This window comes from Parus major, chromosome 5 (assembly GCF_001522545.3).
Source record: "Parus major isolate Abel chromosome 5, Parus_major1.1, whole genome shotgun sequence".
NCBI classification, from domain to species: Eukaryota; Metazoa; Chordata; class Aves; order Passeriformes; family Paridae; genus Parus; species Parus major.
The window spans coordinates 11846183-11862548 of record NC_031774.1 but is presented as its reverse complement, the minus strand read 5'-3'; the positions used below and the strand labels follow the sequence as shown (position 1 = coordinate 11862548).

At 42.2% G+C, this 16366-nt stretch overlaps 2 protein-coding genes across 13 annotated transcripts in view; one reads left to right on the top strand and one right to left on the bottom strand.

The window, feature by feature from the left end:
* ZDHHC13 (zinc finger DHHC-type palmitoyltransferase 13) overlaps nucleotides 1–11798 on the top strand; it is a 42197-nt gene extending 30399 nt beyond the window's left edge. For 5 of the 11 annotated variants that reach the window (XR_004498035.1, XR_004498034.1, XR_004498033.1 and 2 more), the window contains 4 exons: nucleotides 744–816; nucleotides 5848–5947; nucleotides 9260–9346; nucleotides 10498–11693. The gene's annotated coding sequence lies outside the window, so the exon portion shown is untranslated. Of the gene's footprint in view, nucleotides 1–743; nucleotides 817–5847; nucleotides 5948–9259; nucleotides 9347–10497 lie in introns of all 11 variants that reach the window. The other 6 variants (XR_004498036.1, XR_004498027.1, XR_004498029.1 and 3 more) reach the window with 6 other exon arrangements.
* On the bottom strand, nucleotides 2320–13742 carry E2F8 (E2F transcription factor 8). Of its 2 annotated transcripts, XM_015630712.3 has the most exons (14): nucleotides 13688–13742; nucleotides 13326–13435; nucleotides 11807–12082; nucleotides 11332–11488; nucleotides 10317–10622; nucleotides 9527–9688; nucleotides 8056–8193; nucleotides 7541–7750; nucleotides 6925–7009; nucleotides 6189–6672; nucleotides 5119–5337; nucleotides 4141–4270; nucleotides 3730–4046; nucleotides 2320–3042 (listed from the first exon to the last, which is right to left on the bottom strand). In XM_015630712.3, the coding sequence occupies exons 2-14, from the start codon at nucleotides 13362–13364 to the stop codon at nucleotides 2869–2871; spliced, it is 2697 nt and encodes an 898-aa protein (XP_015486198.1). In that variant the 5' UTR covers nucleotides 13365–13435; nucleotides 13688–13742; the 3' UTR covers nucleotides 2320–2868. The 2 variants fall into 2 exon arrangements, with proteins under 2 accessions (XP_015486198.1, XP_015486197.1); XM_015630711.3 differs by lacking the exon at nucleotides 13688–13742 and having other exon boundaries at nucleotides 13326–13556.
* Between the last annotated feature and the right edge of the window lie 2624 nt (nucleotides 13743–16366).

The following is a 16366-nucleotide window of genomic DNA, read 5'->3' as shown; positions in this document are numbered from 1 at the left end:
TAATTATTTCAATTATATTTGCCATGACTGACTGAGCCCCTTGGAAATAGATGAGGCTGCAGATATGTTAAAGATGTGGGCAGTAAAGTATGAAGCACTGTTTTACAGGGCTTTATTTTAAGGGCTTTGAAGGTTCAGAAGCAAATTCTTGTTTTCTGAACAGATGCCTGAATTTAAGCACCATTTTTCAGGATCATGGACTTTGCTCTGTATGAAAGGATCCATCCCAGGGGTTAAGCACCAGAACTCTCAAGCTACAAGTCTCAACTTGGGGGCTTTCATGGAAGCATAAAAGAATTAGATGCCAAATCCACGTCATACTTTAGGATTTAGGGGTCTGTTAGCTGAGGCTGCTAAGAAAACTCTTAGGAACCTGTAAATCTGTTTGCTGTTGAGTCTGGCATGGATTTTATAATGCAGAGACAGGTCCTTGGTGTAAAATTGGACTATTTCTTCCCTGAGTAGAGGATTCCATCTCTTCTTGGTCATTCTCCCCAGATAGTTAATGGAACAGTTCTCTATCAGCTAAAGCCAAATGCAAAAGAGGGTGAAGTGTGTGGTATGAGGGTTCATTGTAGGAGGGCAGTGAGGAGGGGTTGGGGTAGGCCTGAACTTTTTTGGAGTACATGGGAAGCACCAAGAAGCTTCTAAAATCTTTGTATTTGCACCCTTGGTGACTCCTATTAGGACCCCTGACATTTGAGAGGGATGAACCTTCTCTAATGTCCATTTATATTTTATAGATCATGTACTTGGAGGGATTTGCACCATAACCAACTGCAGGGAACTCTGCATACAAAGTTTTTGCCCCAAAATGTAAGTATTTTCCCTTTGGTTTTGGTAGAGGATTTAAGGGAAAAATGCGATTGAAGAACTTTTAGTTTTCCTGGTGTTGGGTGCTGCTTAATTTCTGTGCTGCTGTGTGCCCCTGTAAGGATTGTTGAAAGGCTCTTAACAGCTCCAAGGAACAGCTGGATCTATACAGGTTAGTTGGGATTACCTATCATTCCGGGTCAACTGTGGTTAGCACAGAAGTAACACTTCCTGGGATTGGAAGAAAAGACTCAAGATACGCAGCTGGAGTTGCATATGTACGAACTGGAGTGAGAACGTAGTTTTCTGTGAATCAATGGACTGGATTTTCCCCGAGAGCTGGAACACAGCGACTCAAAAGGCAGCCTGGGGATCAGAGGGACTTCCCAGAGCCCATCAGGTACTAAGGGCACATTCCAGGGGAGGTGAGACAGGTGGGAAGAGCAGAGACCTGGGCTGTCGGAGACAAATGCAGGTCTGCTGGGGCATGAGACCCTTGGAGCTGAGAAACCAGATTTTCAGCCTGCAAAACCAGCACATAGGAAGAAAAGTGCTCATGAAAAAGCAACTGCAATGTGTCAGGAGCCAAGGGACACTGGACAGCAAGCCACAAAATATGCTCAACTTTCCAAAATACGCTCAGCTTTCTCAGTACCATGTGTGAGAAGACCATTTCACCAAGCCTGATTACTGGAGTTTCGTAGTCTGTCAGGGGTGGTGCTCAAAAAATGAAAGGAGTGTAGTTTGTTTCCACTGAAAAATGCAAGTTTATAAAACCTTTATCTTTCCAGAATGAAATTCATAGGTGTAAGGAAGATCAGTTATCTCTTTGGATACTCAGTGCTCTAGTGAGAATTTTTCCCTCTTTCAGCTTTTATTCTTCTTTGCCCTTTGTTTAGGAATATTTCAATAGTGATCCTGTTCTGTCAGGTGTATTTTAGATCTCTGCACTATTAAAGAGCAGATGAGTTTGTTTTACTGTGGCAGCTGTTTTAATTTTATTTTTTTATGCAGACCAAGCCTGAATCTTGGGCTTTGCTACCATTTTTCCTATACCAGGCCCATTGTACCTGAGAAGGCAGATACACTGTATTTTTATTTATTTTGTTAGCTGTTACTTGTTATATGAGTGTAAACTGTATGAGGAGCCTTCACCTTTCTTCCTTCAGTGTATATGAGACATGGCTACGTGTATTTAAATTCAAGTGGTTTGATTGAACCTGTTTGAAATTTCTGTGACGTTTGGACACACGTTCCTGAAGGCTCCAGGATGATATCTTCCTTCCTGTTTTGTTCTAACCTGTTTTTAGGAGTTGTATTATCTACTGCTAAGAGCTCAGAAGTTACATTGAGTTACTTAATTCACTTTTTCACAAAATACCTTTTTTTCCCCTTCCTTCAGAACACAGCAATGTCCAGCCTGACAAAAAAAGAATTAAGAGATGCCAGTGAATATGCAATGTAAAATTTAGGTAATCTAATCTGATCAAACAGAAAAAGCCAGTGTAGAGTTTTATGTAAGTTTAATCTGAACAAATCGATTTAAAAATACAGTATAAATAATTCTTAACTTATATAAAAATTGATTAAGAAAATTTTGGGGGTTTTTTGTGCTTCTTACTAGCTTTACAAGAGAGCATTATTAAACATAGAAGCAAAACATTTTTAACAATAGCCTTTTTGCTAAGATGAAATATTTACACACTCACAGTACTTTTTTTTTGGTGCAAAATATGTACTGACTGTACCTTTCTGTACAAAGATAATTTCATCTTACTTTGCATAGAAGAAGTCAACACACAAAAAACCCCACTAGATACATAACTTTGTCGTTAAAACACTTCAGGTAAGCCTTTTGGAAAAATTAATTAGGCATTAACTTTCTCCTTAAGAGTCAGTTTTATTTTCTAAAGCATCAATTAAGGCTATTCCAGCATTGAGATCTTGGCAATACATGTCCAAACCATTGTCCATCATACAATGCCAGACGTGTGCAGTGTGTTACCAGTAAGTAATTTTGCCTGCTAACACAGTCAGCAATTCCCTATCCCAAAATTAGTCTTCTGAAACTTCAAGTTTTCGTTGAGGAATATACAGAGCTTCTTGAGAGCTTCTTTGGGTACCATCTGAGTTTGCAGATAGTGAAGGTTCTGTGTTTGGCCCTCCTGGTGTACGGAAAAAGTTTTCTGTAACTGTCTGAGGCTCCTGAGGTTCCTTTGGAGCAGAAGGCTGAAGAGAAAAGAGAAAGACACTTTCATTTATGGAGGACTAAAAAGTAAATTCTACTTCTAAGTTTCTGCAGGATGTTAGCAATTTTTTTTTCCCTCAAGTATAAAAACTTGACTTTTTACTGAGAAGGGTATATCTGCATTCCTTGATATATATATAAAAAATACATTAAAATATGCGTTTTCTATTCCCCTTCTTTTTAAACACAAACAGATATTAGGCAGTGCAGTATTACATAAAATATAAAGAAACTTCCTGTGGGAAAAAAAGTATTTAAAATCCTGTACAGTCCTACCCTACTAAAGAAAAGCTATTATTAAACACAAGAACTTAAAGGTAGATTAGGGAAATAACAAGAAGGAAAGAAAATAACAAAGGGGCAATTTGTTAATAAGTACAATCTCAGATCTATGTAAAATCCTCCCTCTAAAACAGTTGTCTCGTCACATCTTGTCATCTTCCGGCTGGCTCCACTTCCACCAAAAATAAGTCACTTATCTTCCTTGCTAACCTCTCATTTCTACTGTACTTAGGCTGGCCTTCATTGCTAGCTCTTTTTGGGCAGTGCTGATTTCTAAAGATCAAAAAGAAATGTTTATTTATAAATTTTACCTGCTGTAAGGGAATTACTGCACCGCACTTCCCACTCAACCCACCATGGTGGAGTTGCCATATATTTTAACTCACCTTCCCTTCTTGCACATTTGTGCTCCCTGAGCTATGGCTGATATTTTCTGATTGGGAAGAGACTGGCACATGCTGAAGAACAGGATTTGCAGCAACTTGCACACCAGCAGGTAGTAGTCCTATGTGTTGCAGCATAAAGTTCAGAGCTGAAGAGCTTGGATTTGGGGCAGAGCTGGTACTGCTAGAATTGAGGCAGGAGTTGCTCAGTACAGGTGCAGCAGCTATGGAATTTGGTGACACCATTATGTTCAATGGTGTTATATGAAAAGCAGGAATATTGACTGTTTTCAGTTCTGAGGCTGGCATTGGAATGACACCTAGAATAGAAACATCAAGTGTTGAAAGGAATTAGGATAAACTGCCCCCAGCCTCTTGAGCCAGCCCCCCATGCCTTTTTCCCTGGACACGCACCAGTGATGGGAGAGCTGTAGGGTGTGTGCTGCAGAGAACACACCCCAGCCTTCTCTTTATTGGAGCACTCTGCCTTATTGCCATGGGTGCAGTGAGTCAGAGGAATAAGATAACCAGATGGAAAAAAAGTCTGAGAAAGAAAGAAAGAGACAGCACACTTTTAGCCCAAACACATAATAAACAAACCCCAAATGTTTTCTCCAAAACTGTAATCCTCCCTTGCCTTGTTCTTATTCTTTATCCTCCATGTTCCCAGGATGCCATATCTCACACCTGTACTATTTTCTGTCTGAAATGAGACACAACAGACTCGAGGACATGCTCTTTCAATTAAAACCACACAGAAGTCAGCTGGCTTCATTTCCAGCTGGTACTCTTGGTGAGGAACTATAAATCCACCTGGGATTAACACAGCACAATTTGACCAGATGGAAAAGAAACCCTGATACTGAATATCATTTTTCCAGAAGAAACATCCTGGACCTAGCAAATAAACACATCACCTCATTCTTGGATTGTGTTTTTCATAAAACAAATACTGGAAGACAAAACTTTTGCATTTACACATTCTGTTTTTGTCAACAGAACTGTTCTTTATTCAGGTTCTCCACAGCAACCAGTCTTAACTGCAGAATACTGAATTTTACTGATGAAGAGAGTTTCATGTGATTGTGTTTCAAAGTATTTGACTCTAAGTATGTGCAAACAAAGGACTGGGGAGGTAAGGGATCTCAACATTGCCCTCAGCTCCTTAGTGTGACCTTCATTCCAATGGAAGTCTGAAAGCCTCTTTATGTCCTCTTATTTGTGTACTCAATACAGAAACAGAAATCCTACATTCCTACAAAATAACTTTTTAAAAGCACACTGAAATGAATTCAACCAAAGAGAACCTGTGTAGGTGTAGTTCATTATAGTTTGTTTCTTTTGCTAAGGCTCCAAGTAGTATTTTCCCAGGGAATGGCAAGAAAATCTTACCTCAGGAGCAGGAATGGCAAATGCCACAGGTATGTCTTGTTTTGTTTTGATTTTATCTTCATCTTCTGGAATATTTTCTTTTGTACATTGGTCACAGCAACTTGACATGTTTTGATCTACTGTTTTGGTCTCATTCTGTCTCTCTTCCTGGACATTGTCCATTTCACGATTCATTTGTGAACTATTGGAAGGTGTTTTTTCATTCTTAGTGGATTCTCCCTTTGAAAAAAGTACATATAAAAAGAAAGGCAGGTGTTGAAAGGCTTAACGATCTCATTTAGAGGCCTACAATGATATTTATCCATTCTTAAAAATTGGAAAGCAAGCTTTTTACTTCCTCTTCATTCCCAAGTTTGTGCTATAAAAATTTCTGAGCCAGGTCCATGTTATCACCTTTTGTTTCTTCCCAGCTAGTGGGTGTTTGATAGCATGTGCTCTCATAAAACACCTATATCATATGATGACTGTTTAGGCAAGCCAAATTTACAACAGATTTATAATTTACAGAGATGTTAAAACAATCAGCAATTGAGGAATAGAAAGCAATCCAGCCCCAATCTCTCCATATACATCAAGTTTATCTGAACCTCTTATTCGCTTCATGTGCTGTTCCATTATGCCTACAACAACCCAACACTGGGTGGAAATATTTGGCAGGTATGAGGATTTTGGGATGTTTCCTGTCCAGTGATTTTTATACATCCACTTTCTCTCCTAACTCCTCTAAAGCCAAGAATGGATGCCAGTAAGTTTACAGAATCCTAGAATTCAAGAGACATTGACCAACCTCACTCTCAGCCTGACCAACTCCAGAATCATGTATAAATAGGTATGTTTTGACATCATGTTGTTAGTTGTTTTATTTTCATTACACCTGTACACTTTGTCTTCTTAGAAACAAACCCCAGCCTCATAAACATTGGCAGACTCAGCAAGTGAACACCATCTCTTCAAGCCTGATGTTATTTAAAATGCCTACACTCACTGGCAGACTCCTACATCACTTTGAAAATAAGTAGGTGGCAACATCACAAGCCATAAAATGGCATTTTAAAACTAATTTAACTTACCAAAGAAGAATCAAGGCTTTCCTCATCACTTTTATGCCTTTTAATTAAATTATTCTCTGGTAATGCTTGTGATCTTTTAAGGCACCGCTGAGATGAAGTTTCTGATTTCGTCTCAGGTCTTTCTTCAGCTGCCAAGGATTTTGTAGGCTCATCCGGACCTTTCTGAGTGTCCCCTTCCTCAGTGGTTATTTTATTTAATACCTTTGAATTATTACTCTTAATTCCAGTTAGGTTAGCACATGGCAGAGGCTGCAACATGAAGCCTGGGCTGTATGTTGTCACCGTGTGGGCTTGGGAAGGGTGCAGACAGATTGTATATGAAACCCCAGACTGAGGATGAGGTAAGATGACTGGTGACATGGAGCTGTGGCTTGCAGGGCACACCCCAAGGGGCTGGCTCAGACCTGGCTGCTGAGAGGGTTCAGGCTTGGGAACAGCCTCAGGCGAGGACAGGGCACATTTCATTTGCATCTCTTCTGCTGCCCTTCAGAAAAAAAAAAACCAAAAAAGATTCGCAAATGCGTTTTAATTCCTTCATGCAGAAACTAATGTCCTGACAAATTATTTTCTGTAATACAAAGACTTAACATGAACTTGTACTTCTCAATGCACCGAAGAGAAATTAATTGAAAAACGAGCCTGCAGTACTCAGGGTTACTGGTTTTTGCAGGCTATTGCCCCACCAGACAGAGCATAACTTTAACTTGTTCTCATCTTTAAACTTGTGCAAACTTACTTGGATTGTCCTTCCAGCGGATGTTTAGTGATTGCTGGAAACTGAGCTATTGTATTTGGGAAAACTGGTAAACTTTGATAAGTACCTGGTCAGAGGAGAAGAACAAATCAAAACTGAGTACATCAAATTCAGAAGTTAAAATTTAACTTTACGTTGAGGAGACTACATTATGCAATGTAACATACACATTTAATGATACAACTTATCCTCAAACTCAGCCCAGGTTTGATTTGATCAGCTGGACATCAGCTTACATCAAACAAATTCTAAAGGCCCAGAAAGGATCCCTAGCAAGAACATGAACACTGACAGGTACTTTTGTGGCTACTTTTTGGAATACAGAATTGGTTAGATAGTATGCTCCAAAGCAGTTTCTACAACAAAGCCGGTTCAGAAAAGATCCAATATTCAGAGATTCAGTGATTCTACAAACAGAAGGTTTGTAGCCATTTCTATATTTTTGACAGTTCTTAAGAAGGATTTTTTGAAAGGAGGTACCACCCACACATCTGCATGTCCTGTTAGAAGAGATCAAGCTCAAATATTCAATGCAAGACTACATCTGATTTTAAAAACAAAGAAGTTTCTAAAAGAAAAGTTAGGAAAAGATATGTACTGGCACTAATTTTAACTGGGCTGGTTGGAGCAGACTGGATCTTCCTTCTGTCGTTCTCTATACTCTTAACTAATTTTATTAGAGATGAATGCCGAGTGAAGTTTTGTTTTCCTTTTGAAGGAAAAAGGGCTTTTGAGCACTGCTCTTTGGAAGGGATGGATTCTGAAACAGGTGGGGAACAGGTTGTAGAAGTTGCTTCCAGCTTAGTATCTGAAAGACAGAAAAAAAGAAGAAAATATGTACCAAATGCAGATTCAGTAATTAAAAGCAATTATTTGAGTCTGGCTTATAATTCTTGAAGTACCAGCAGCAACAAACAGAGAAATTCAAGAATCTCAGTAGGTGAACATCCACTATGTGCAAATAGATACTGGTTGCTGTGCTGTTAAGGACAGTGATGTGACTAGTAAAGGATTTCCTGCTTAATTATTGTCTCTTGGTCAAAAAATTCTAGCAGAGAGAAAAAAAAAAACAATCATATCAGCAGAACAAAAGAAAATGACAGATACACCTACCCTGAGTATTTGGCAAGACCTCAGGTCCTGTCCACTTGAATGCTGGTTTTCTACCTCTCTCCTCTGTAACATGAACTTTTTTGATAAGCTTAAGGCTGCTGAGAACATTCGCTATGTCATAAAGTCTTCTAATTTTGGCTGAAATGAAAGAAATAGTATAGCAGCTGCAATTAACAAGTTAGCATGTATCAGATAAAGAACTGTTGTAACATCCGTTAAGCAGCTAAAAGGAAAAAGCTTTTTAAAAAATTGTAAGAACAATTTTGTGGAACAAAATTTATACAATGAAATAACACTGTGATACAAAGTTTACACATAAAAATAGAACAACATAGGTACAGACCTACACAAATCCTGTAGTATCCTTATATTTAAGTAGATTAAAAAGGTGCACACATGCAATGGCAAACATGGGAACGGGAGAGAAGAGAGACACTAAAATAGAACAGGATAATCATCCTGCATGTCTTCCCTGTCTCCAGGTTGAGGTATTAGGGAAAAGTTTCAGGTAGAAATCAAACTACAGCTGAGTTCTAGAGCAAAGTGAACGTGCTTAGGTCATGGAATTTTTTGGCTTCATAACCAGGAATGTGGTAAAAGATTGAATTGATACTTGAAATACAGGTAGACAGATGGAATGCCCTGAAAATGTTTTGACTGTGTGTCAGGCTCTTATGGAAGAATAAAAGCAAGCAAAAACCACTACTGAGTAGCCACCCACCCTCACTATGTTGCTGTGAGGCAGTGGAAAGGAAATCAAGAACTGAAACCAGAAAGGATCAGTATTTGCATAGACACAATTCCACAAAAAAATAAAAAAACAAAACAAAACAAAAAATAACCCAAACAAGCAAAGGAATCTGAGAATCAAGCAAGAGTCTAATTTCCAATGAAACCCACAACCATCCCTCAAAAGCAGCACATTTTTAATTATTTTATGTCTACTGACCTAGACCTAGAAATACCATTTCATTTGAATGGAGAGGAAGGGGAGGAAGTGCACAGGGAACTGAGAGAAATGTAAAAGAATGAAGAAATAATTGGCAGTTAGAGCACAGGGTTTCACTTCCTCTGACATGCAGATTGGTTACAGGACTTTTACAGAATTTCTTTAGATTTCTACCAAGTTAGTTATGTGGTCAGAACACAGATTTTGCATGATTCTGGGGCATCTTTGGTGAAATGATGCTGAAAACTTTGACAGGCTGCTTGAGGAAAGAGAATTTGCTACCAATATGGAGCCTTGTGACATTACTTCAGGAGGGAGGATTTAATGGACACTTCCTCTCAGGTGGGTATCAATGACCAGAAATTACGAACATCATGATTATCAATGATACAAAAATTATGAACAGCAGAAGGTTAGTGAGTTTTTGGAGGCTGAAATAAACAGCAGGAAAAATAAGAGCATTTTTTAGTTACATGCAGTAGTACTAGGATAATTCATTTAGCTTACACTTGTTGAACTTACTTTTAAACTTGCTTTTATCTAAGTCTTCTAACTGATCTTCTCCAATCAAGATTTTAGCAGCAACTTCAAGGCTCACAATTTGAGGTGTTGACACAAGGAAAAGCATCACAAATTTCTGACTCATGACTCGTAAGGACTTGTATTTCCTGCCATTCACTGATGCTGCAGCAGACAAGAGAAAAGATTACAGTATTCAGTGACACACCAGATACAAACACAAAATACTGAAGAAATTTGTCAGTAATAATAATTGTAAGAATAACACAGAGACTAGTCAGGGTCAGTGCTGGCTCCAGAATCATGTTTCTACATGACAACAAACAGATAATTGGGTGGATACCAAGTCTAACTACAGAGAGGTAGATACATATGTCCCACATGTACACTTCCCATTATCTGACAACTTGTACTCTTAAAGATGCTTAACCCTCAATTAAATTTCTTCCATGAATCAGAGCAAAATTAACAAAACAAATTGAGTAATTTATGCTTCAGATTTCTATACATTCAGTAGTAACTTCTGATTTCTATAATAGTTTAGTGGTAATGGCAATTGGATTGTATGTTGGTGTATTTGATAGTTTCACTTGATGTAGAAATAAATTACAAGAACTGAGTGAATAAGACAAGTGAAAGAGTACAGAGCACTTTTTCTCACCACAAACAGTTGTGGGGCAGAACCACCTCAGAAAAAAAAAAAAAAGAAGGCTAATAAATCTTCTTTTTCCAAGTTCATAGAAATGTAACATTTTAAGTACATATTATTCTTGGCATTATAAAGAATTATTACCAGCATGAAATTCCACTCCTGGGAGCTCGACAAAAGACATTTCTGACTGGTCACTTGAGCCAAAAGAACTTGCCATTTCTTCATTTCTTTCACTGTCAGGATCAAATTCATGCTCATACTCTCTTTTCTTGATCATCTGGATTTGCTGTATGTATTTGTTCTCTTCTCCCACCTTTTTCAGGGCCTGCAGAGTCTGGGGGAGGTTGTGGCGCCCATGCCAGACGTATCTGTTCCTGGCCAGGCGGCTCACCATGTGCAGGCTCTCCAGCACGTTCACAATGTCATAGATACGCCTGCGCTCCACGTCTGCGGAGGGAAAGGTGAACCTGACATCTCTGCTACGTAAAATATATGCACTCATGCATTACCTGCAGAACAGATTCCTGTCCTTCCCCTTAATATACTTCTAAATAATTTTTGCCAATTCCATATCACAAACAGAAAATAGCCCTCACAGGTCTTGCCAGCAAGGAAAACAAATCGTGCTTCATATATGGAATGATTTGCTGTTCCAGAGTTACACTTGGCTTTCAGCATTCCTTAAGAAATAAAACTTACTGTTGCCAGAAGAGCCATTACATGGGTTTCAATCCAGCTTTAGAAAAAACAAAGCATTTTTAATTATACACTGAATTGATTTTAGATTGTGTCCTTAAATATCCATGGAAACTCATAAGAAACTGTTTTGTAACTTTTTTTACATGTTATTTTATTAGCATGCACTTCTTTTCTCATTTGTCTGATAAACTCTTGATTTTGACAGACATTTCTTAAAAGATATGTTCTTTTGTATAAAGTATAAAAAAACGTAAATCATACAGCTTTAAAAAATTTTATAACCATCAGCATTTTAAAAGAATTTCTCTAGGAATGAGGAATTTAAAACTGGGTTTAAATAAATTTGAGAACAGTATAAGCATTCAAAATTGTATGGAGCAAAAATGTACTAACAAAAATGGTAGGTTATTGGCAAATTTGCATGAAGAAATATTTAATAGGATGAACAGCAACTTACGTAGCTCTTCAGTGACTTCATCGAGGCAAATGTAACTTTTCTGTGAAGGGCTGGGGTAATCAGGATATCGGGCTAAGAATTTATGACACAGTAATCCGAGACTTTTCTCTTTGCGACTTGGTTGAGATTTTTCATATTCATCCCCCAATAAGTGCTCCTACATGGAATAAGAAAAAGAGATTGTGAGTTTTTTGACAATATGTAAGCACAGATAATTATCAGCTTTGTAGTAAGCACTGAGGACAAAGGGCCAGTGTTCTCCCTTTGTCCTCAGCAGCTGTAAAATAAAACCAGAACATTACCTGTTGCATGTAGCTAGTCAATATCCTTACTTATATTTGGTAAATGCTCCAAAATCAAAACTTAAAAAAAAAGATGTGCCATGTCAATGTATAATTTTTATACTGGATAAACAGCCTTCAGCTAACTTCAAAAAAAAAAAGAAAAAATAAATACAAACAACTTTACAACGTACCTGTGAACAGTGTTTTGTCTGTGGGACCTCATTTGAACTGTCTGACAGTTGCCTTCTCTGTTCTCTGCTCCTAATCTCAGGACTAGCTGCACTAATCAGCATTTTCAAGTTGGAAGTAGGTGTCCATGGATCTGCTGGAGGGGTTTCCTTCAGTTTCGGGGGTGTGGTTAGAGGCTGACAGTCAGGCTGTCTCTCTGTCAATACTAACTGTGAGGTAGCCGCTTGTTTCAAAGGGGTTTTCAGTATATTTTTGCATGGCTCAGAATGCTCATTTTCCTACATATCAAGAAAAAGAACAACAGTGATATTAAAACCCAGGTGCATCATGACCTGTTTATCAATGTCAAAGGGGAATAGAGATCCATTGCATTTTTTGGGTTGCTCTGAGTCAAGGGTTCCAGTCCTACTCTGAACCAATGGGTACCTTCCCTGAAACCATTTCTGTGCCTGTAGCTTAAGACTCGGGTCCCGTGGCATTAATTCCTCGGGTAATTTCCCCTTTCCTTCCTCTGAGGCAAATACAATCAGAATGTACATTAATGCATAGCAAAGAGCAATAAATAATGCCTGAAACATATCATGACCCGGGAGCGGGTGTGATGTTGCTTTATAAATTCTTGTTGGGCTAAATAGACACCAGCCTACATGTTAGGGAACTCTTACCCTTTATCATATAATCGCCTTAACTCCGGCGACCAACCCGGTACTCAGCAGTCATAGGAGTGTTGGCAAACAAGCTCTTAACTTTTACAGTGAACTTTAACAAGCTCCAACTCTCTCAAAAAATATTCGGAGTGGTTTAAGGTGTGGAATGTAATCCCGGGGCTTGCCGAAAAAGAACATGAGAGGAGAGGATAAAGACGGGAAAGTGAAGAAAGGGGTGCCCAGGCGGGCTGGGTCAGGGATCGATCCACTTCCTTGTAGTTTCCCTCGAATTCCCCCCCTTTACTTTTCCCGCCGTGTCTCTGCGCATGTGCGGTCGGGCCCGCAGAGCCCTCCAATAAATGGGTCTGGGGTCTGCGGTGGTCCTGGAGCCCCTTTCGGTGAGGTGCCCGGGGCTCCAGGCAGGCTGGCGAGACTGGAATTGTGAGGGAAGCGGGCTCGGCCCAGCGCCGCCCCACCTTCGCGGGACCCTCTTCCAGTCGCAACTTCCCTGTCACAGCACTACAGAATGTCCGAGACAAACACGCTTTAAAACATCATTATACCTGTCTCTCCACACACCTCCTGTTAAGGAAAAAGCAAAGAGGAAAGGAGAGCCGGGAAGAAGATGTGTTCTTTATGGACTGTGTGGACAACGGTCGTGAGAGATGAAGTTCAGGAACTTTTGTTGAGGACAGAAATTAAAGCGAAGGTAAAACACCCTCGGTTTCTGCCATCCCGCGGTTTCTACGCGCGATCGTTCCGATCGAAGCGGTTTCACCCCCAGCGGGGCTGAACGCGGGCAGCGGGGCTGTCACTGCCCCGCGGGAAGCGGCATCCCCGGGGATTGGCGGCTCTCGCCCACTGGAGGAATTACCTTGTCGCCGGCCCCCATCTCCCCGCCCGCCGGCCGCATTCTCCCACCGCCTCAGGAGGCGACACCCGCCGCTCCTGCCGCGCCGCTCCGCATCGCAGGTCCCGCCGGCTCTGCAGGGCGGGAGGAGGGACGGATGCACTGGTTGAGGGTCCCCGTGACGAGCCGGTTCCTGCTGCCCTCCGCGGCCGCCGGGCTTGTCCCGCCGCCTCCCGCCTCCCAGCCCGGCTTGCGCGCGCCCACCGCCCAACGGCCCTGGCCCCGCCCCGTCCGCCACGGCCCAGCACCGCCCATCGGCCCTGCCGGCGGCGAGTTTAAACATAGGGGAGACGCTACCCCTGCGCTCTCCCGCCCCCTCCGCGCACCCCACGGTCCGGGAGCACCGGCGGCGCCCAGGAGCGGCGCTGCCACCACCGCCGCCCGGGCCCGGCTGAAGCGCGGGGCCGCTCCCAGGGTCGATTTGAATTCAACGCGCGGAGCCGCCGCGGGCGGGTGGGGCGGGCGCGGCAGCCAATCAGCTCCCGGCGCTGGGCCCCGCGCGGCCAATGGGAGCGCAGCGCTGCGCGGCCTCTCCCTCCTCCTCCCGCCTCCCGCTGCCGGGCGAGCGCCGGCGGGGCTCGGGCCGGGGCTTTGGCGGGTTCCCTCCCTCGCCCCCTCCCTCCCTCCCGCCCCAACGGCCGTGGGGCCGCGGGGCGGAGCGGGCGGGGGGCGCCGGGCGGTTTAGCGGAGCCCATTTACCCGCTCGCCCCGTCCCGTCCGTCAGGGGCCGCGCGGGCTCCGCGCGCCCCTCGCGCCCTCCCCCGCGCCTTCCCCCGCCTGCCGCGCGCCCCTCACGGGGCCCTGCCCGCCGCTCCGGCGCCCGTTCCCGGGGTCCCCGCGGCTGCCGCGCTCCTCGGAACCCTCCGCACAACATTGCGTTTAAAACACACCGCGTTTTGTGTCCGTGACCCGGCCCGGGAGCTCCAGGCTGAGCTCCACAGTCGGGGGGCCGGGGCTGGACACCGGCTGGAGCCATTCCCCCGCTCCCCGCTCAGCAAAAAGAAGGGATAAAAGATGAATGGCTGAGCCGGTGAGGGGGGCGCAGTTGGGTGGGAGCGCTTCGATCGCCCCTGGCCAAGGGGCGTTAGTGTCCCCACATAAGGGTCTCAGCCGTCTGGTGCCGCTTTTCGCAAAATCACAGAACCAACTAGGTTCGAAAAGACCTCTGGCGTCAGCGAGTCCAATTTATGACCAACCCGACTATGGCAGTGAGTGCCACGTTGTCTTTTCTTAAACACCTTCAGGGACAGTGAGTGACTCCACTATCTCTCTGGCTAGCACATTGCATTGTCTGATCACCCTCCATGTGAAGAAATTCCTCCTAAAGTCCAACAAAAAAAAACCTGTCTCATCTTAAGACATCTTGTCCTGTCCCTTGTTCCCTGGAAGCAGAGCCCGGCCGCCACTGGGCTGCACCCTCCTGTCAGGGGTTGTGGAGATTGATAAGGTTGCTTCTGACCTTATTGCAGAGTTTGCTATACTTTTGTTCTGCAGCAGGAGTCTGGGATTTAAACCCACCTCGCCTCGGCTGGGTTTTATACGAGAGCCGTGATTTGCAAACCTTTTAATGTGACTCTGTAATTTCTTCTGAAAGGGAAGTCTGAAAGCTTGTAAACCCAAATGAAAAAATTGACCCCAAAGTGACCTTCACTCCTTGGTGTCACCAGCCATGTAGACGACAAGGGTTATTCTCTTGCAGTACAAGAAGTGGAGATTTGCTTTTTTCCTAGTTTCTGCTTTGATACAATTACTGTGTATTGGTTTCTTTCCATAAAAGGTGCACTAGAAGGTGTGATTGTTGTAATCTAGAGCTGGGGTGTGACTCTCAAGAAGTACAAATCTAAATACTAAAAAAATAATGTGTGTTTTTTCTTTACCCCCCACAATGCCAAACATGACCACACAGAATTGACATGGAATTTGAGTTACTTAGATGAGGAGCACTCACATGTTTCAAAAATCAAACCAGGAAAAAAAAATCAGGCTTTTACATTCAAGCTGTCATTTGAATATTTATTTATGTTGAGCTTTGAAAATTACCTTTATCACCTAATCAAGAAGCCATTATCTCTGTTCAAACAGCACACTTGTGACCTTTGTTCAGGGGACTTCTTTCCTGGTCTCCAAGTTAACCTTACAAGCTGCCCATTATGACAGGATCAGGCATTTTAAAGTAAAGGTTAAAAGAATTTCCAAGGTTATTACATCTACTGAAATAATTATTCTGTTAATAATTTGTGTGCCTCTTTTGCCATGCTCCTTGCTATGCTAGTGCCTTTTGTGTTTCTGAGACTGTGAAATTACATGGAGCACTAAAGAGCATTCTCACTTGTAGCCATCAATTTAAATTGTTTCTGTTTCTCTCTGCTCTTGCTTGAGTTGCATAAGAAACTGCAATTACATTTTTTGTCAGGAGCCTCTTAAAGGAAAAACAAAGACTGAAAATTTTAGTGTCCCTGACATGGCAACTGAAGGTACCAGTAGCAAGTTAATAATGGGTCCTTTAATATATAACCTCGAAGCCTTTTGTGTGATGATCCTTGTGGAGAATGTTTGCTGTTTTCAACTATTGTGCTGAATCAAGACCCACCTGATGCCAGAAATCAGAGTTGGAGAGTGATAGGTAATTTTATCTATGCTGGTTCAGCCAAAGAGTGACTTGTAGCATTGTCATGTGGATTAAAGAGAACGTGTGACATATCCTAGTGGTTTGGTCAAATCAAATCACTGATAAAATGGTAAATAAGCAAAGAATTTGTGAAATGAAGTGCTTCCAGTGCCTCTATTATAGTTAAGCATCCCTCCTCATCTGCCTGTAAAAATTTTCCTCTTCCAGAAACAGCTTTAGCAATGCATTGTGCTGAAGAAAGCACTAATCTGGTTTGCTCTGCATGCACTGCTTGAGTTGTAGTTCTTGTATGAGCACATGTTGTTAATAATTGATTTGTTTCAGTGTGATCACAAGGCAGTAAAGTTCAGCATCTTGCGCTGATGTGCATCCTGGA